The 23,294-nt window shown below is 35.9% G+C and overlaps 1 protein-coding gene across 1 annotated transcript; it reads right to left on the bottom strand.

The window, feature by feature from the left end:
• Positions 1–1,246: 1,246 nt before the first annotated feature.
• LOC150102303 (disintegrin and metalloproteinase domain-containing protein 10-like) lies at positions 1,247–22,908 on the bottom strand. Its single transcript, XM_090399224.1, has 2 exons — positions 22,188–22,908; positions 1,247–2,250 (listed from the first exon to the last, which is right to left on the bottom strand). Exons 1-2 carry the CDS (start codon positions 22,748–22,750, stop codon positions 2,169–2,171), a joined length of 645 nt encoding a protein of 214 aa, XP_090255350.1. The 5' UTR covers positions 22,751–22,908; the 3' UTR covers positions 1,247–2,168.
• Positions 22,909–23,294: the final 386 nt, after the last annotated feature.

The raw sequence follows: 23,294 nt of genomic DNA, 5'->3' as shown, positions 1-23,294 counted from the left end.
TCCAGAAACTCGGTTTTTTAAACCCACAACTTTAAGAAAATCGACAGCAGAACTCACATTACTGCAGGCAATATATTATAGACCACAATATATCAGCAGTTGTCTACCGTATTCTCTTCTCTGGATTCCAATTAAAATCACTGATAGTCTTAAATCAACTATCTGTGATGGGGTAAGTCTGAATGTTGGTTACCCGCAAGTCTTCAAAAGTTAGTTCGAGCTAAAAGATCTCACCGACTCGCCTTTCTCCTTTTGGAGAAAAAAGGCGTTAGCAGATGGTTATTATTATTGCTGTTATAATTATTGTTGTAAAGGTAAAACAAATTTATTTAATTACAGAATTATTTGGAAATAATATGAATATATAAAATATATTATTTAGTGTCCAATATCTTATTATTCTTTACTATTATAAGCTTTTAAAGTTCATAATAATGTGGTTATATTGAATTTAGTATGTTGGTGGCTCAGTTATGATTTTCTTCTTTTTAAAGTGTAAGTTTTCTTAAAACAGCCAACTAGAACCTTGCTGTGCATGGTTCTAGTTGACTTATGTTTAGGCTGACCATATTTCCTTGAGACAAAAACGGCACGGGGGGGGGGGGAGCGGTATGTAATATTCTGTATTCCCGAAAAAGTAAGACGATAAAAAAAAAAAAAGTTTTACTTTTCCTAATATGTATGGTGATAAAACGTTAGTAATTATTGCTTCTGATTTGGTACTTGCTGAAGAAAATTTTGGTTCATAAATTTTACTGATCAATGTCGACAAGCAGTCATTTGCTCGAAAACTTTGGTCGTGACCCACAGTATGATAAGCAACAAGAGCTTTACTTGCTGCGATTTCATCGTTTTCGCTATCACCATCACGTCTCACCATAAACGAGCTGATGCTTTTAACTGAAGCCAGAGTATTTTCAGCATCTTTATGTTTCTGGATATGTAGATGTCGCTTCTGCCTTCATGAGCAAAGGAAAAATGTACATAACAATGTCGGCATACCTTTTGTTCCATCACTACACAGCTTGTCCAGTTGAATAAATTTAAATTCTTTCTGCAGATCGTCACTGAAACTGCAATTTCGCCTCTTTGACATTGCAAGGATAGACTTAAAGCTTTAAAAAATAAAACTCAAAACTTTAAAAATTATGAAATTTAAACCACTGGCATTTAATAACAAATGCCACCAGCTAGCATACAGGCAAAACAAAAATTAACGCTACAGCAGAACAGACGGAGACGCAAGTGTTGCCAAAATGTATTTATTATTTTCTCTGAATAAATGAATACAGATATTGATATTTAGTATCGAACAATGCGACTCCATGGTTATTGGTATCCATGATATTGATATACGATTATAGGTTATGAATAATAATTTATGATTGACCAATATTAAAGTATATTTATAGGTTTTATTAAAAACGGGACAAAATTGACATTTTTATTAAAACGACAGTACAGCCAGTAAATATGGAAAAAAAAAAAACGGTACTGTCCCGTTCAAAACGGTACGTATGGTCAGCCTACTTATATTATAAAAATATAAAAATATACTATACATACATACAAATTATTGTTTATGTATTGATCTAAAATATAACTAAACCTTATGAACTGAATGTATTAAATTTATTATTGAAGATTCCTCTATTTCGTAGCTTCAACACGTAGATTGAAGCTACGAAATACTGCGATTATTTATATTTCTTTTCAAGTCGATTATAAAGGAGTCTTTATACTGAAATTTATCCTAATCAAACATTCAATTACAGAATTGCTCACTTACGAGAATAATCATGTGTGTGTGTGTGTGTGTGTGTGTGTGTGTGTGTGTGTGTGTGTGTGTGTGTGTGTGTGTGTGTGTGTGTGTGTGTGTGTGTGTGTGTGTGTGTGTGTGTGTGTGTGTGTGTGTGTGTGTGTGTGTGTGTGTGTGTGTGTGTTATTGTAATCTATTTTTAAATGAAGTTCTCAAAGAGAGAGAGAGAGAGAGAAATTTCGCTGAAATACTTTCAAAAGACAACTGTTATCATATAATGGTGAGTATATTGTTTCTAAAGCATAAAACAGAAAATGGAATGATAATATTGGATTTAACTAGTACAAAAGAAAGAGGCACTTTTAATTAATCATATGCGCTTAGATGTTAATACTCGGAGCAATCCTCGTTAAGCTTGTCCCCTATCTTGCAATAGCATTCTTCGTCTTCGTTTATTCCGTTGCCACTTCTCAAACATCAAATTCACTTTCCTGGAAAATAATAAAAATTAAAATAAAAATAAAAAAGGGAAAATAATGATGGAAAAATATTCTAAATCAGCACCTTTTAAACTATGAGGTTTCGGTGATAATATAATATGAAACTTTGACAGTACGGGCATAGCAACCATAACGAAAATTCCACAATTGTGGGAGAGAACAGGAGTTAGCTGAACAAAGAAGTTACTGGATGTAAACAAAACTATCGAAAGCTTGTTTCAAGGAGGGAGGATGAAACCATAAAATTTATAAAACTATAAACTATAAAATTTATAGTTACGCCACCACATTATCCAATCAAAACTAAAATAGAAATAATGATATTCTAAAATTTGCAAATTAACTGTTATTACATAATAATTAGTGAATTATATAGAAATGGCAAATTTGAATATATACTATGTTGCAAATCTTATCTGGGTAAGGTGTCTTAAAAAAAAAAAAAAAAAAAAAAAAACTTAATTTTCCCAAACATTGATATACATTTAGCTGTTATTAAAGATGTTTTTCCAAGACAGGCTTTCCAGCGATAACCAGACAAAAGAGCTGTATTTTGGCCTGTTCCTCCAAAATGACAGCCAGTTCTTGTAGTGTAGTTCGAAATGCTTGTCTTTCCCTAACCGAAGTTTTAACTCTTCCCGAAGATGAGAAGTATAAATTACCTTAAGACAGATCTCAGCTAAATTCATTTTAGATGCCTTTGATGTGATGAAAGACTAGTCTTCTTAAAAAACACTTTATTCAAAAAAAAAAAAAAATGTTCAGCGCGCATAAATATTAAATGAAGTTCTTTTTGGAGACAAGACACAACAATATTATCAGATATTTATCAGCTGGTACACAACAAAGTGATCTGGATATTTCTGCACATATTTTCCCCTATTCATATCTGTAAGTTATGAATCACAACGAACAGTGTTATTTCTCCTTTTTTTATCAGTTGAACTACTTCTGAATGTACCATAATTTTACCTCGTAATTAAGGTCATGACAATCTTTGGAACTGCTCAAGATCATGCTTTTTTTCTCTCTCTCTCTCTCTCTCTCTTTTTGGGAGAGGGTGGATTGTCTTTGCAATTTGAGTTTTCAGCGTTCATCAACATTGATGATGTGATACTAAAATCTTGCTGATTGCGTGTTAAGTTTACCTCTATTATATGATCCTAGTTTTCACAGCTTAAGCATATTCCATTTCAAATACGATTTTAGTTACTAAGTGAGTTTTTATCATCATAAATAACAGTGTATTTATAACAGTGTGTTTATTGATATTTCAATACAAGAAGACATAGGCTAATGTTTATAATACGATAGAATCTGTTGGTAAAATAAATAAATCTTCTAATATCTTTTAATTCCCAAAAGGGAGTAGTAACATTCTAACTTTCAGAAATTGGTTGGCTGCCATTCTGCACATTCGTCATCATTGCTGCAGATGGCGTAGACAGATTCATAATTATCGGTTTGACGAATCTTTGAGGCGATTTTGACGATGTGTTGTCCGTGCCTTCGCATGTTCAATTTTTTTACACTAGTTTCGAAGCTCATATCGAACTTTTACAAAAAAGGTTGTAGCCAGTCATCCAAGACCAATAACCACCTTTTTTTCTTTTCTTTTCTTCAGATAAAGAAATTAGAGTATTTTTGTTTATTTTATTTTAAATGTCACTATCTTGAAATGAATGACTGATAAGTGTGATATATTTCTTGAAGACTATTAAATTAGATAATAACGATCTAAATAAATTAGGTGGAAAAGTTCGTATTCATATATGATAATTTACCTAAATATTGAAAAGATGCAGCCCTGCTAGCTGTACTGGATTATCACAGTATAATATTTTAAAAATTATAAGTTTTTATACTATCACGAGAACATAATATAAATGTTTTAAAAAAGAAAAATTAAACATTTAAAGAGTTTCTGCTTCGTTTCCCATCCCCTCATAACTAGCACTGTTTGCACGCAGTAATATTTATTGTCCAACTTAGAACAATTAGTTATATTACAGCGAACTATGAACATTGCAAGATACAGTAAATTGACTTTGAATATATTTCTGGAGGACTGGAACAAAGTCATCAATAACTTTCAACGAAGAGAAATCGCACCTCTTACATTTTAAGCACAGTGATCTAAAATCATCTTTAATCATCTACAAGTTTAGGTGATACCTCTTTTACGATAAAAATTCTTCTTTTTGCCTAAGCTTTAATGTTGCCTTAATATTTCACAAATTCTGAACCAGTCTTCTTCAGTTGGTTCACTAATATGTATATCTTCTGTAAATTTTTAATGATCTTCAGTTTAAGTTTTAAAAGCTGTGTGGTTATCCTGGGGGGGGGGGGGGACCGAGATAGAATTTTATTAGTAAATAAAATACAGTTTAGAATACAATATATTTAAAATCCTATTAATTAAAAAAGTTATTTCATATAATTCGTTTAATCTCAATATAAGAATATGCATAATTTTTCCACATGCTCCAGCTTGGAACATGACACAAGTTTACTGATGTCTCACAACGAAGAAAGAAAAAAAAAAAAAGAAAACGTGTCATTCTTAAAAATTAGTATATTTAATATATATATTGTATTTTTTATACAAACTTAAATACTTGAATTCTTGAACATGAATAAACAATTAAATATCTTATGTCTCTCTTTTTCATATAATTCACAATATATCTCATTTCTATCCTAATTATCCTCCAACCGACTTAATTTTTCAATGAAAAATATTAATGTTGTATGTATTATGCCAACTACTTCACAATTTTGCACTTAGGCATATGAAGGCTCCTCGCCTCTGATGATAAAACATGACCTATCGGTAAAGAATGGGATATGGAGTTAGTGGGATTCTGAGTTATGTGCTTTGTCTAAGTGGGCTGCAGCCAGAAGAGTTTGAGAAACACTGTTTTCAGAGACTGACTTTAAAGAAACCTCTCTTAATTTCTGTTTTTATTATTCAGAAACATCGTGGAGGAAATCAAATTTATGAGACTAACAGGAAGTGGTCGGTTTCCAATCCAAAGCTTCTATAAAACCTTATATCATGAACATATTTTTCTGATTCGTTATCTATTATATAGGCTATTATTGACCTGTGTTCTCTTGCAATCCAAAAATAGTTATGACAATCTTTGTGTAGAAAGAATGTGTTCGTACGTTTATCGTAAAGTACATAATTGAATAGACTTATTCCATTTTTATTAATTATTATTTTTTCACTTATAATGATGACTGAATTAATTTTTGTATTACCAATTCTTGAATTTGTCTCCCATAACCCAGATGGTCAGATTTCTTTGTTGCATTTGTTATTTCTTGAAAAGGGAAGCAAAAGCTTTCATCACTTTCTTCGTGGCCTTCAGCCGATGTATATATTGTACTTCTTTCAAACAATAGACAAGTCAACTGCTGGAAGAAACAGCTGTCAGATGGCCAAGAAATATTTCATCTCTCTTTTTCATGAGCAAAAATCACCGTTTGCTTTATTAGCGAATTACTATGAAACTTTAAACTTTCGGCTATGGGGTGAAAACATTGCTCAACAACCAAAACTTTCTCATGGCTGCTAGAGGAGCCACCGTTTCTGAGATGGTGATCCATCATGGTAACGCTACAGCATAACAAGCTCTGCCACCCAACAACTTCTGTGCACATTTTGATACATTTTCGTGTGGCTATACTGTACACAGAGGTATATTCCCATTATCTTTTAATTCAAAGTATATATCCTCATCAATTGTCATCATCACCTCTTTATCCCAAAATCTGAATACCTTACTTTAAGATTCTCTACCTTCTTCGCGTCAATAACTGCGTAATATAGTTAGTTATTTGTAAGGGGGCATTTGTAAAAAAAAAAAAAAAATATATATATATATATATATCCCTGGGCCAGTCCCTGATCACTGGATATGAAAGAAAGGATCGTCATTAATAATAATAATAATAATAATAATAACATCTCCATGAGACATAAGCATCCAGGGTGATGGCTACATCATGAACCGTATCAATTATCCGAATTCATATTTACAACTGAATTTAAAACTAATACCAAATTTGTTCAAGGTCGGTTTGTGTTTATGAGGCTGGAAAACTGGAACACCCGAAGCAAAAGCAAACCTCAGCTGCAATTCTGAAACCAACTAATTCAATGCTGAAATAATAATAATAATCATACAGAGGTGAGCTATATATACTGACTAATCACCACTGTGGCTAAACCGATACACGTACGCTATCATATTTTATATGGGAATCTTATCTCAGTTTCTTACTATGGTCCCTGATCAGCATCCCGATTTTCTTCTGTCAGATTTATTCCGTACCCCTGAATCACGTTCTAACTGGGTATTCCCTGTCCTATATGTAGGATCCCTTTAATCCTTAAACTACTGCAAGCCAATTCTAGCCAGCCACATGAAGACTATATGTACCGACCTATAAACGGTCGATGGCGATCTTTAATAGGCCGGTTGGTTCATTTCGGGGAGCAACAACTATGACACCTTTAACACACTAGCTAACTTACCATCGCTTTACTTCGAAATGAAGTTCCTAACGTCAGCGACTAGAATCGATCCAATTTTTTTCAACTAAAAGGCACATGTCGCCATATTCATCCGTATGCGGTATGGAGCCACCAACTATTTAATTACATAGCTCTCTAATCGCAATTGGGTATATAACAATGCACTAAAGTGGGTTGGGGATATTTTCAGTAAACAGTATACACGCTATCGTGTTCCTCCTTGTCTCTACATTCAGATTACACACACTTCTGATATCACAGTGATTTCTGAATGTTATATTAATGTTATATATAAATATTATATATATATATATATATATATTTCTAAATATACACTATTTCCCAGCTCTTGATGTCATTTCTTACTGTTTTAATTATTAGTTTATTTATTTATTCATTCATTTTTTTTAAAATTCAAAACTGAATTATGTTTTTATTAGTAGATTTTTTTAGGTGACAAATGAAATCATGCGTATGAAACCATCACCCACCTTAGTGGAGACCTGAAGTGGCATAAAAAGTACAGTGCTTGGTCTTCTGATTACTTCATCCTTAGTCAACCGCTGTACTAAAATAGATCTTACATGTTTGCTGCAATATATTGTAACTACGTAGATTGAGTGGATAATTTTATAAGAGATATCCCACTAATGGCGATGGCCAACGTGAACCTTCATACTGGAGAATGGAATCGATGAGGTTCAGGAAACACTTCACAAGTTTTAGGAAATCATCATGTCCACCATGCAGAAATGATGATTTTTGTATTTCCATCAGATTTATTGGCTATGTATCTCTCCAACGAACCTCGTTACACTACGTCATAAAATATGCTCGAATTGGAAGGAACTATCATGTTCCTGCGATCATTTCTAGAAGACTCGGGCCCAATGACAAGTCGCGTAATCCAGCTGGAAGTGTCCACGTGAAAATGGATGTATTTGGTTGAATACCATGGTCAGGTGGTTTGCACCATTCGGTCCGTGCTCTATTGGTGTCAAAGAGTCACAGAAAAATATGGCCGGTCTGATACCGCTTTGCACGGACAATAGTAACTTTGTGTTATTGTTGGCATATACTTCTTCAATCTACATGAAATGATAGGAATTGGAATCAGTACTCTATGTGACCTTTGCTGATATTTTTTCTCTCACCGTACACCTATCCGTTTGCTTTTGCTGGAAAGGTGTGGTAGACCCTCAACGATCATTTGCTGTTATGCTCCACTCCGGACGTGTCTGACATAGTGAGTTCATATAGCATACCCTTTCTCGCATGAGATCAATTGTAGCCCATCTGTTGGACTTTAAAATCCTGCAATTCTTCGTTTGCTTTTCACAGAATCAATTACTTCCAGCAAATTTCTTCGCATACGCGAGACTAATATATGAATATCCAGTAGAAAAATTTCAGAAATAGTATTACCAGTCTGTAATGTCCATTATCAATTACATACTTGAACATAAGTAGACATTTTCTCCCTGAAGTAATTTACCGTTTGTTAAAATAAGTGAAGCTGTACGTTTGGCGGTATCAGAAGCCAAATGTGAACCTGTGCATTTGGCCTCTGATATGGCCTCGTGTGTGTATGCGTGCATTTCCACACACGCACACACCATGGTGTCAACATATACATATATGGTTTACCAATGTGTGAAAACACAGGTGCCCTTTCCTACGACTTCTAACAAGTTTCATCAGAAATTAACTTTACTTCTTAACCGCTATTATGCTATTCTGTCAATGATCAGGGCCATACGGACATGTTCTGTCACACTTCGTTCCACATTTTTCTGGGTTGACTTGTTGTGTGAGCAGCCAACCTTAAGCTGAGTGGATCGATTGGGTCTAACCGAGCCCCGTGCTATGTGATGAAGCAAGAAATTAAAAATTTGATAAACGTTTGTAAGTTATTGCTGAACAAAAGCAAGAAATTTCCTAGTTAGTCGATCTCTGACACAGACAAGCGGGTGTTTTCTCCCTGAAACTCGGGTTTTTCGTCCCGTAAACGCAAGAAAATCCACTATAGAACTCACATTATTTCAGACAGTAACACGTCCTGTTAGAGTTAGGTACAAGAGACGGCAGCACTTTTTTTTGTCCGTCTAATCATCAGTGGCCGCTTATAATTAGTGATAGTTATGGGCCAACTATCTCTGATTGGCTACCAATGGAGACTGAACTACCCACTCAGTCTCCATAAGCTTTTTAACCCTCGCCTACTCCCTATAAAGGAAATAAAAGACATTAGCTGATTTATTATTAGTTTCTTTGCTTAAAGTATAATCAACCAATATACTATTTAATATTTATATGATCTTATGGCATATATTCTCGATACCTAATTATCTTAAATTAGGGACCTCGCCAAAATGATCTCCATTTGGCTCCGTATTTGTTACAGCAGGAAATGTATGTGACAGGACTCTCTGTCCCTAACACAGCATTTGCAGGGCTATTGTAGCGTTTCATCCATGGTCTTCCATCCAATAAAAACGGACAATAGCGACATCCAACGCTTCTTAATATCCTTTTCGGGCTGTCTGAGCAGTTTTGGACAGTCACTGAAAGAGCACCATTTCAGTTTGAAACAAAATTGTGCTTACTGAAATCTTCCTTATATACATACTTCCCATATCAGCCACCTACATCACTTGCATGATCGTTATTTGCATGTACTCATCCAGGAATATTCCACGCTTTTGATAAATATCAAATAATATTTATGATAAATATCAAATATGATATCACATTTTGATAAATATCAGATGGTAGATCTCCAGGCAGAGAAAATCTACGTTAAGGTGTGTGATAATGGACAAAAGTGGCTTCGAATGCAAAAGATACTAGAACCACAGAGCTGGTAAAAAGAGTGCCATCGATATCCTGCCATGTATACTACGTGCAATGTCTCGGGTATAACTAGAGCTGCATCATAAAACAGAAAGCATCATCGATGTTTTCTGTTTGTTAAAACTCTTTAACAAAATTGTCGGTCATTTGGCTGGAAACAACTGCTCGATGTAAGAGGTAGACACATGATTAATAAAATCTACAGCAGACGCGCGTTATAGATGGTAAAATTACTGAGCGGTACAGGAAGGTGTGTCCGAATGGCTGTCAATTGGAAACTATCTGTGGTCCTGAACAGCAGAGAATCGATGAGGGTGCTGCACTTGTCCAACAAAAACAAGACGTTCTGGCTAAAGCGCGAAAAGGAATAAATCAACACTGGGCATAGAAGAGTGAATCGCATGGTGTGTCGAATCCTGATTATTATTCATGCGAACAGGACAAGAATATAATGGTAACAACAAGAAGCCATGTATCAATCATACTGGGTTACAACAATTAAAAGTGGTAAGATAGAATCATGATCTAGGGATGATTTCTAGTTCTTATTTCTTCTGATGCTAGTAGAGCAATGAATGAATGATGCGGTCCTGAATATCGTTGCCGATGTGATGGATGCTGCTAACAGGATAACGCTTCATGTCCTGGTACATATCGTTCAACAATACAAACATGGTAGTGATTTATCTTAGCGGGTTGCCCTCCCCCATTCACCGAATCTGAATTTCCTTAAGCATCATTGAGATGTGATAAACAAACTGTTCGTGAGAAGCATCCAACGCCCCCATATCCAATGAACGTAAAGGAATCCATCTTATTTAGTATGTTTACGGTATAGATCGATTTTCCAGAATATCAGGCTGAGCTGACGACTTTCCTTATCACCTCTGAACCGGATTATTTGTATCTCGTATGCAATTAAAATTTCACGTTGGTGTAAAAAACTTTTAGGCAAGGTGAAAAATAGAAGTTTTCTAATGGTATTCAGATCGCTTTAAAAGTAGAAAAAAAAATATATATATATGTATATACGAGGGTGGTCTGAAATGTTCTCGGCCTAACAATGAAAAAAAACGAATTTATAATTTCGAAAATTATTTTTATTTTTCAAAATAATCTCCCTTAAGACTAATACATGTATTCCAGCGATGCGCCAGCGCCAATATCCTGTCCCTGTAGTGTTCTCAGTAAGATCTGCAAAATAGCTCTCTACAGCTGCAATTACCTCTTGATTCGAAGAAAAACGCTAACCAGCGAGGAAGAGTTTTTAAGTTTTGGGAAGATATAGAAGTCAGAGGGAGCCAAATCTGGGGAATAGGGGCAATTCATAGTGCAGATCCTTTAATTTTTCCATTGCCAAAACACTTTTGTGGGCAGGTGCATTGTTCTGATCAAAGATGATTTTTGTCTTCTGCAAACCAGGTCTTTATGAAAAAATTCGTGAGAAACGACTGGAATAATATTCGTGGTTAAAAGATCGGAATAATATTCCCCGGTTATTGTTTTACCCTTTTCAAGATAATTAATAAACAAAATGCCTCTAGCATCCCAAAACACCGATGCTATGACCTTTCCTGCTGATGGAACCGACTTTGTCTTCTTTGGCGCTGAACAACCGGCTTCTGTCCACTGTTTTGACTGCTGTTTGGATTCTGGTGTGTAATGGTCAATCCAAGTCTCATCCATAATAATAAATAGACGCACAAAATCAGTTTTATTATTGTTAAAACGCTCCAAGCACGGTTCAGAGATTTTCATGCGAGTTCGTTTTTGATCTGCTATGATCAAAACTTATCTTTTGATAAGTTTTGATCAAAAGTACATCTTGTGCAAATCTCTTTCATATGCAATTCTTCATGCAAAATATATTATTATTATTAACATTTGACCTCCATGGAGTCAGAGACTCATCGTGGGAGGTACTCACTATTGAATACATCTCATCCAACCGCGTCTTAAATGGATTCAATGTGCCCACAACACACTCAGGCAATGCATTCCACTCACCAACCACCTTCTATGCAAAGAACTTTCTCACTCCTTTGCTCACACCCTCCTTATACAGTTTCCAGCAATGGCTTCTTGTTCTACTCCCCTCTCCCATTCTATGAAAAATCTCTTCCATGTCTACCTGATAACAAGCCCTGACCAGCTTATATGTTTCAATCATATCCCCCCCCCCTTCTTTCTCCTATTCACGAGGCTCTGCAACTTACATTCTCTCAATCTGTCCTCGTACTCCATATTCCAAAGACCACTGACTACCTTTGTGAATCTTCTCAGTAACCTTTCCAATATATCTTCGTCACCATGAAAACCCGGCGACCAAATCTGTGCACAATAATCCATAATGAGGCCTGATCAAGGCCTTATACAATGGAATAATAACCTCTGTATTTCTGCATGTCAGGGTTCTCCGCATCATTGCCATTATTCAATGTGATGTCTTCACAACTTGTGCAATGTGGCCCCTGAAACTTTGATCCCATCGTTGCTTACCAAATCTGAAAACCTTACATTTGGCAACATTGAACTGAGAGGTCCACTTACCTTCTCCATTCATAAAATCTATTCGAGTCTTCTTGTAAGGCATTAACATCAGCCTGACTGTGCATTGCTTTCCCCGGTTTTGCATCATCCGCAAACAGCTGGATATCACTAGTTAATCACAACCCAATATCATTAACATACAATTAAACAACAATGGACCCAAAACTGATCCCTACGGCACACTACTGGTGACTTTTCTCTTTCGAGATACTGCACCCCCCATATAAAATTTTCTGATACCTATCCGACAGCCAGTCACTGATTCAACAGAAAAGTCTGTTAACCAATCCCATCTGTTTCAATTTATTTAAGAGCTTGTCATGTGGCAGTCTATCAAAAGCCTTTGCAAAACCAAGTACACCACTGTATATGCATCTGCCTTGTCCAAGGTATTTGTCACCTTGTTATAGTACATAAGTTAGTAAAAACATGATCTCCTCTTAACAAACTCATGCTGATAAACACAGAGAATACTGCTATTATCAACCCATTTCTGTATCCTACTTCTCACCAATCTCTCTAGAATGTTCACCACAACTCCCGATATACAGACCGGCCTATAATTTGAAGCCACAGCCTTATCACGGCCTTTATGCAGTGGTACAATTTTACCCTCCTTCCACTACCTTGGAACCTGTGCTGTTGCAAAACTCTTATTAAACAGGCATGCCAATGCTACTGCCGGTTCCCTGGAACATTCCCTTAAGATGCGTGGTGATATGTCATCAAATCCTATTGCCTTATTAACATCAAGGTTATTTATTTTCTCAAATACCTTCTGCTCACTCACAATTAAGCTATCCTCTCCTATGTCCTCTGCACTTAAGTTCCTCATGAATCCACCCTGATCAGGATGAAACACCCTCATAAATTGATCACTGAATACCTCAACAATGTCTTTTGCAGCAGTTAGCATTCTACCACTTTCATCCCTTAACTTCATCTTTCCATGATCATTCTTCCTTCTACTTGCCACATATCTAAAAAACTCTCTAGGGTTTTTCTTAGCCTGTTTTGCCAATTTCTGCTTAAACTCTACTTTTGTTTTCCTTACTAACTGAGTCACTCTCCTGGCTTGTTCTTCATATTTATAATGTGACTGATTATCATTATCCATCTTTTACTTCCTCCAACGTACTTTCTTTTTACACATTTCATGCTTAAGCTCCACATTCATCCTTTTCACACGTACCGTATTCAGCCTTTGGCCTTTGGGATACATTTGTACATTGATGCTGTTATGTATTTCTTTGTAAGTTCTCATGCAGCATTTATTTCTTTACCGCTCAATTTCTCGTTCCTTGGTTAGCTCGATGTTGTCTCCTAAGTTTGTCATAATCACCAGCCTTATAATTCACATATATCCTTTCCTCGCAAAAGCCTGCATATGATTAGCCACAACGCAGCTCATTACTTCATGATCATTTTCACCAACTGGAGGAACATGTGAAACCCTTCTAACAATTAGATCCTCTAATGAAATGATGAGATATAGAACTCTTGATCCTCGCGTGCCTTTCTTTACGTGCTACTTGAGATAGTTATCTCTCAAGATTCCCAAATGCTATCTCTTCATTCCAATCTATACCCCTTCCTTTGTTCACTAATCCAGGTTGTTTATACATTTCTTCATCACCACTTTTCACATTCCCAGGCCCATAGTAACATCCAACTAAATATCTTCCTCTCAACCTTCACGTTACACCACACTACCTCATAGCCACTGCCACTATTTCGCACCTTCATGTCTACCTTACGTGGACTTAATTCCCCTGCTATCATCAACAGCACTCCCTTCCTGCCTTTTCTATCCTCACGAAAAATACCGTGCCCTTCCATTTCTATTCTAGTCACGGGCGAATGCTGGTCTTGAAATTCACGCTTGCTCTTGTTATCATTCAGGGAATGAGAGGTGTGATTGAAGTCTGATTAGCGGAATAATGAATTACTGACCATTTAAAACTATGTACAGTATTTAGAAATTTATGTACATTTAATCATACAAATACAACGTTTATTTTACAGATGATATTCTATCTTTTTCAATTTAGCTACTTGAATACAAATTCTACCCTACAGTTCTTTATGAACTGGTCAACAACATCGTCATAAAAAGTTGGTTGTAACTTAATTTTCCCAAGCAACACTTGTAAAGGCTAGCCGAAGCTCACTGGCTAGAGCTACTTTGACTTCGTATGGCCCGTGTTTAAGCAACAGGGTGAGATGACGTGGAGGGAGCGGAAATGGCTATGTGCGCGCATGAAATCACGGTGCTGAAGCGAGGATCTGGATGCTCCCACAACCGAGCAAGCAAAGGTAGCTTGACTAGTGTCGGCCTTCGATACAAAACGCAAAGCTCAATTATTGCCGCGCAAGCTTAAAACGTCTCCTGTCTACAAAAATAAAAGCCTAAATGGAATGCTTATAAATGCATGCATTTATTAACAAATAAATATTACTTCTCAATTAATGAGCTTGCGCAGCAAGCACAGCAAGCATGGAGAATCCGCCACTGATTCCCGTTACAATATCACCATCATTCAACCATGTTTCACTTATTCCAATTAATAGAGGGTGAATAAACTCAATCACTGAAACCATTTCATCCGCTTTGTTTCTGATACTTCTGGCATTTGTAAACAAACGCAACAGTTCATTTTTAGGTCTATAGCCAGTCCTATCCAAGCCATATGTTGGTTGTGATTTCTCAACTACACCTGCCAAATCACATTTATCACCACTTACCATATATATATGCTCAGTCTCCACTTTTTCACCCATATTACAATATACTCCATCTTCATACCCACATTCACTACCACTTTCAACATTCACTTTCTCTATGCCATGTCTCCCTGTCCACCCGAGTTTCCCCCGTTTCCCTGTTCCTCTTGCATTCCCGTTCTCTCTTCCTCTCTCACACTACTACTGTTTCCACTGCCAAGCACTTCTCTCTCTTCAGTACCACTCTCATGATTTTTCTCTTTATCTCTTCTTTCTGATCTCTGGCACGCATCACATACTGTACTTCCACACATTCTTCCCTCTCCATTCTTCCCTCAAACACATGCCATACATCCACAAACTCCACTCCGTTCTTCTCACACACCTCGCCAGCATACCATTCATGATTTTGACTCTCCGTCGCAATTCACCATCATCATACCTAGGTAACACACTGACAACCTTTCCTACTACACTGCTATCTTTCACTCTTCTCAATAGTATCCCGATATTCGTCCTCACATCCTTATGTCCAGTTAGATCATTCGTCCCTACAATCACAACTAACTCTCTCGCTCGTTTCTTCCTCATGTCCAACGCCTTAATTATCGTAATAATTCTCCCACCCGGATAGCAGACCTTATGGCCTCTGTCAGTAACTAGTCCTCTCATTATGGAGTCTCCATATACTGCTATCCTGGAATCACTCGTCACTTTTTACTCTTTATTCTTTCATTCTGTTTTCTTGCATATTTTCATTAATTTCCACTAGACGCCTAACATCACTCAACACATTCTTCATTTCATTTTTCATTTCCAATATGTTTCATTAAATCTTGCATTCCGACAATTTCACTGTCTATCTCGCTATCTCTCGTTCGGCCGCACTTTACTTCCTTTTCCTCATTCATACTTTCTTTCACCCCCTTATCACTAACTTTCGCTTGTACATCTTTGCATTCTTTTACTCCCTCAGTTTCTTTTGCTTTCGTTTCATTTCCGTTTTTCGCAACTTTTGCCATGACTTTCGCTTCTACATCCTCGCATTCTCTCACTCCCTCAGCTTCTCCCGTTTTCTTTTCATTTCGGTTTTTCGAAACTTTCACTTCTACACCCCTGCATTCTTTCACTTCGTCAGTCTCTCTATCTTTCGTTTCATTTCCGTTTCTTTCAGGTACACTATCTTTTCAGTCAGTTTCGCATTCTGTGTATCGTGATCCAACAGTATATCGCACTTACAACAAATCCATATTTTCTCTCGTCTTTCGCTCATTCTCTTCCTCTCCACAAAGACATCTCTTACATTCCGCCATGCATACATATCGCACTCAGTACATCGAACTCGTTTTGAAAAGTCTATGTCGCCAATGCTACTTGACTTTCGCGGCAATCGCCCAGTATCCTACACATTCTTTTGAAATGCCTATAGTCTCAGTAATTTCAGGCACTTTGACGCGCCGGTCATCCAATACCATATCGTGCATTTGATCAATGATTTCTGGTGTTGTTCATATATATATATATATATATATATATAAGTGGTGTAAAGTTACGTTTAAGAATTTCCATGCCCACAATGATGGCCTGCAACTACCAGGTGTTATGGAAGAATAGTTTTCATTGTCAAGAAAATATATGTTCTCCGTTTCCGGCATTGAAATTCAACTTACGCCATAAACACATAACTTTTAAGCAGATGCATGAAATAAATGGTATCTTTAAAGTACTACATATTCTTTTTTAAAAGAATTAAATGAATAAATATGATGAGTTCTTTATTAAATTCATTCACCTAGTTTTGGAATACTAAACATGTTAGGCATTATTATATTCATATACAGTATACTGGATATAATATACAAGCGATCCGTGTCATTAAAATGATTAATAACGATGCTTTTAATGATGCAATATGATACTTCTAATAAGGGTATCTGATTATTTGTCATTCTGTATCCAAGGATTTGTCAGAGATTGTGTGCAGCTGATTTAACTTTAAACTTTAGAAGTAAGTAACAGAAGAGTGTTATTATTGCACAGCAAAATAAGCATACAGCTGTGTAACCTAACAAAGTTCACTTAAATGCGTCGTTAAAAAGGGGTTCTCAATTACAGCTACTGCACAGTAACAAAGCTCTTGAAACAGTATTCCAATCGAATGTCAATGTCATGTGGTTTCACTTGAATAACCTTCCATCTTTTCAGCATCATTATTTCTTGTAATCTGAAACCAACACTTAGCATAAAATACAGAATACAGTATCCTACCACCAATATTTTAATTAAACTTTTTTTTTTTTAGATGCTTCCAATATAAGCAAAAATGCTGGGATAACAACATGCAAGCAAGAAGCTCTTTCAATCTTCCACGACAATTCGGTTTTAATTTTAAATTAAAAATGAAATAGTGACAGTTAATTAAAACAGTCGTTCTTCCGCAGAAACGTGACGGGTTTAAAATACTGGCTTTTTTTCTTTCCTGGAAAGACATTGATGCTTTAAACAATAATTTCGTCCATAATTTTATAACGAATCTTTGAAAAGTATGTTGGTTATACTTCAAGAGTAGGATCTTTGGAGTTTAATTTTAGAGATATCATAAAAAAGAGGTTTGAGGACATCGCTGGAAATATGCTTTTTTTTCTGTACACCCAGGTTTCTTCAAGTGGTATCCATCTGTGCTAAGTGATGATTTAAGTTTCTTTGTGTTTCAAGATAAATGAAATGATCGACCTCGACTGTGTACATTCGGAGATAGCCTTCTAATAAAATGATTAAGCGCAGGGCCAGATGTGTCTACTTCCTGATGGTTGAAAGTTTCGAAGTGGATTGCTAGAGTGCAGATGGAGATTTTAGCGTAGTAACCCGTTTACGTGATATTTCTCCCTTTCTATAAAACACATCGTTTCGGTTTGTTCTTGGGCTTTTATGATTTTTCTGGAATTAATGTTTTAAAAATTAAGAAAATATCATGAAAAAGGCGTTTTTTTTTTTAAACGATCGCAATTTCACTAAATAATAGGTATCCCATTTTCATAAACCATTTTACATAAATTTAATCTCAGGGTGTGACACGCTACTCTGCTGCTTACTGGAAGCCTCAAGTAGCTCGTGAAAATCACGTTTAGTCTCTATAGTAGGAATTAGAGATTACCAAATCCCTGAACATCCAGTGCTGCAAATATAGCACTATGGGTTACACAATCTTTCCTAGGCAGGAGTGTCATTAAAACTAACATTCTTTTCCTTGTATTCAAAATGAAAGTACTTTTACTAAGAAATAGAGAAATAAATCTGAAAAATTAGAAGATTGTTTCCCATTGAAAAGAGCAATACATGAATGTAGCTAACGGAAGAAACATGGAATTCCCAGAAATACCAAACTTATTTGTTGTTGTTTTTTATCTTAGACCCATTTGTGTACCGAAATGAGTAGTGATTATTTTACAAATGAGGTCTCCAAACATTTATTTAATACAAATTCAGAATTAAGCACTAAAGACCTTGATATGTGAAAGAAAGAACAACTATATCTTCACTCATCCAACTAAATCAGCCAGTAACTTCATATCCAAGGGGGGGGGGGGAGATTAAATTTAAATAAACAATAAATCCCATAAGAAATTCTAGTATCGAGAATGCATTCAGTACATCATACTGGAGGCAGAGTTTTACCTCCAAAATATTGGATTTTTCATTAAACTAAACAAGCAAAACGCCTGAAGAATACATGCAATTAATGGACATCATACATTGGGTTCATGGCCTTATAATCCAGTTAATTGTTTCGGACATAATTCTGAACTAAAAGAACTTACATCACCCAACTTCCCTAGAAAAGCGATCTCCTGTGAAAAATAATATATATATTATTTTTCACAGGTAACATTAACCAGTAAACGCCAAAATTTTCGGCGGTTCTTACTAGAGGAAGTGCAGAGCATGCCTGATAAAATAAATAGAAAGCCATCATCATCATCATCATCATCATCATTATTATTATTATTATTATTATTATTATTATTATTATTATTATTATTATGTAAAGTGCCTCCATGGAGTTAAAAGACTCATCGCGGGAGACGATGAGTCTTTTGACATACTAATTTACACATACATTGACATACTAATCGTTATTCACACAATACCTGTCATATTTCCCCTTAAACTCATTCACAGATGAAGCATTCACAAACACCTCTGGCAACGCATTCCACCCATTTACAACCCTCCAAGCAAAAAATCTAGTCCTAACACCCTAGTTAACCACACTCTTACACAATCTCCAGGGATGACCCCTCGTTCTCTCCCTTCCTTCACTGGTCTTAAAAAGGTTATCAGTATCAATCCTATAAAACCCTTTTAATAATTTATATTCCTCTATCATATCTCCTCTCATACGTCTATCAATTAGTTCTTGAAGCCACAGACCTTCAATCTATCATCGTAGGAGACATACCACAGGCCTGCAACAATTTTCGTAACCGACTATGAATCACCACCATTTCCATCACCAAGAAATTTGTGCACAATAGTCCAAATGAGGTCTTATTAATGCTTTATAAAGTGGGACATCACTTTCTTATCCCTGCTTGTTAGTGTGTTCCTCAATAACCATGTAATCTGATGTGAAGTTTTGGCAACCTTTGCAATATACCCTCGAAACTTAAGTTCTCTGTCCAGAATAACTCCCAAGTCCCTAACCTCATCAACCTCCTGCAGTTCAATTCCATCAATATAGTAAACAGCATGTGATCTCATCCTTCCGAAGTGCATCACCTTACACTTGGCCACATTAAACTGGCAGCCATTTAGTTTGGTCCAAACCATCAGCCTATTTGTCATCCTGTAAGATATCCACATAATCTGAATTAACTATCGCTCTTCCCGGTTTTGCATCATCAGCAAACAAGTGCATATCTCCTTTCAAACTATTCCCGATATCATTGATGTACAATTTAAATAACAGAGGACCAAACACTGAGCCCTGAGGCACACCACTAGTCACCTGCCTTCTACTGAACTCCGCTCCACCATAAAGCACTCTTTGATATCTATCCACTAGCCACCCTCCAATCCAAATCACTAGTCTCGAATCCATATCCAATTTATGCAATAGTGTTCCATGTGAAATCTTGTCAAATGCCTTTGCAAAGTTTAAGAAGATCACTGAAAAAGCATTTCCTTTATCCAACTCCATTGTTACTTCATTATAGAAAGTGAGCATATTGCTAAAGCAAGATCTACCCTTCACCCTTATAAAGTATCATACTGCTGTCCACCCAGTCCTGAATTCTAAGTTTTATCAATTTCTCCAGAACCTTAACCACCACTCCCGATATACTGATTGGTCTGTAATTTGCTACTTCAGTCCTGGAGCCCTTCCCCCTTATGTAGTGGAATAATTTTTTCCTCTTTCCACTCAATTGGGACTTTACCAGAACTGAGGCTTAAATTAAACAGCCAAGTTAGAGGAGGTGCTAATTCTCTTGCGCATTCCCTCAAAACATGGGCTGATATGCCATCTAACCCAATGGCAGTGTTAGCATTAAGGTTCTGTAATATACTAAGCACCTCAAATTCTTCTATCACTAGACTCTCATCAGTCAATGACACGTCCGGCACTGCAATATCGCAATCCAGATGGTACACTGTTGCAAAATGATCACTAAGCAACTCAACTATTTGATTAGTTTCTGTAATTTCCTTACCCTCAACATTTTTTAAAGTCATCCTTCCAAAGTTATTCCTCCTTTTACTTGCCACATAGCGAAAGAACTCTTTAGGATTTGTTTTGGACTCATCAGCTAGCTTCCTATCATAATTAGCTTTAACCTTCCTTACTATGCAGGTTACCCTTCTTGCCTGTATCTTGTACTGCTTATGGTAATGATCATCACCTTTTTCTTTATACTTATACCACGACTTTCTCTTTATCTACAACACTTGCTTAAAAATATTATTCATCCATCCTATCTGATTCCTCTTCTTGACTCTGGGAATACAGTCAGATACAGCCTTCATTAAATTCTCCTTGATAATCTCCCAAGTACCATCAACATCTCTCCCCTTAAAATTCTCATGCCATAGCACTTTTGAAAGCTGACTTCTCAGCTTGTCATAATCACCAGCATTGTAATTCCACATTGACCTATACATCGATCGAAAATTATATGTATTCGAATAAACGTATTTGTTAACATTTATTTATGTCAATAACAATAATTTTATTGTTATTGCGTTATGTTATTACTACACAGTAGTAGAACTTACATAAAGAAGTGATAGCAGCTTACACAACCTTCACAGCTGTTCCATATGAGAGCATTCGGCTGGTCTTTATTGTTTAAGGATAAAGTTTCAGAATATCTAATAGAGGTGAAAACTAATGTTTTTAATAATAATAAAAAAGTGCTTTTCTGATATAATGAAAATATGCTTGGGGATGTGTAATGCCGTTTACCGCTACGCTGTAATATCTGGAATTTACAAACAATACGCTCGCGCAAATAAGTAACGTTGTGAACACACACACACACACACACACACACACACACACACACACACATATCCTTTTATAAAAGATGTTAAGTGACAGGTAAGGCCCAATCTAGCGTTCTTTAGAAAATCAAGAGTTTAGTATATGTACTTTCTACTCTCACCCAATTTGATATTTGATACGGCGTCATATAAAATTGTAATGTCCATATACCGTACAACTGGGGATCACAAATTCAAAGTAACAACGCATCGCAATTATTAATTGAAATTTCATTATATGCGTTATTAACTGAAATAACACATATAATGAATAAAGAAAATATTTAACTGCCAAGTATGGGAAATTTTCATTAATTAAAATGGCTGTAAGTGTATATATCCTTCCCTCTCTGTCAAAATATTTTAAAGAAATTCCATTACAACCACAAATAGGTTTCTCTGGCTATAGCAGACGATAATCTAATTTATTTATACGCACGCATTGATATCGAAATATTGCAAACTGCCGAAACGCATTCGACCAATAATAATAATAAGCGACCTAAATATTACAGAACTAGTTTTCCAAATGACCAGATATAAAATAGTACAATCTGATATGTTATATTTCACATATGCAAGTTTTGAGTGTGTTAAATTTTAAATTATACCGCACTTATTGAACTCTTGAAGTATCGTGCCATTATTGACTTAGGAGGCATATGTATATATATATATATATACTCTGTATATCTGTATACCTAATCGCACTTACCTTCCTCGGGTGCTAGGAGAGATAGAATCTGCTTCCACACTTCGTTTCCTTTTCCCGATTGGTGCGTCCATGCATGTCCCATTTTCAAATTTACCTTCATAACATAACTCTTCCGTATCGAGATCACTACCTCTATACATAATTTGAGTGTATGGATCGGAAGGATCGGAAGAATCTTCAAAAAGTCTGTCCTTTTGATCAAGATAATAAGTCTCCGTGGGTGTACTAATATACCCAGTAAATATGCCGTTTCCATAATATCCTGCAACTAGAGAGTCAGACTCATCTGCCAAGTGACCTTCGTATTCCTGATATGTTCGATTTTTTGTAGGAAATATTTCACCAGCAACTTCCACTATCATACCTTGACCTACAGAAGGATCTACTCTTTTAAGAAATGCATTGAATTCTTTTCCAAACGCTGTGCACGACATTATAGCACCTTCAGTTGTCTTCCGAAAATTAAGTTTCACTGTTTCATATTGCTTAACGATACTTTTCATGTTCGCTGCACAAACGAGAAGTCCGCAAAATAAAAATGCTATAAAAACAATTCCTTCCATGTAACTAAACGCCAATTTTTCAAGTTAAAAGACGACAACACGCGCAACTGTTCAACACGACTCTTCACTGCTATCGAAAATAACTACTCTCAGCTCCAGTTGGTTGCTTATGACGCAATCGTTCTTGCTACAAAATGAAAACTAAAGCTGAAAGGCAGTCTAAGCCTTTTATATTACGTCTTGTGTATTCCTTTTTTTAACTCGCCTGCTGAGCGCTGGCTGTCTGTTATAAATGACAGCGGTAGTCATGGCAGCGCTTTAAAGCAGCATTCGCAAATGTTTACAATAATATTACATAAGTAGACATATCAATTTAAATGGAATGTTTGGAATGTTCGAAAAGAAATATATGAAAAAAAAAAAAAAGTCTTATTGCGGAGCACGTGCAATTCTACAATAAAGACTGCCAAAGTATGTAATTACAAACGCTAAATTTTAATGATTTATTAAAATCATTTCAAAATTGCAGTCTATCGTCCTTGGACAATCTTCTCCATTTCGTAACACTATCACGATAACAAAGACTGAATTATACTTACCGTGT

The sequence above is a fragment of the Typopeltis vanoorti genome, chromosome 10, assembly GCF_054136105.1.
Source record: "Typopeltis vanoorti isolate ZY-2024b chromosome 10, IOZ_Tvanoo_1.0, whole genome shotgun sequence".
NCBI lineage: Eukaryota > Metazoa > Arthropoda > Arachnida > Uropygi > Thelyphonidae > Typopeltis > Typopeltis vanoorti.
The sequence above is the reverse complement of the archived record's forward strand: the minus strand, read 5'-3'. Positions and strand labels throughout refer to the sequence as shown.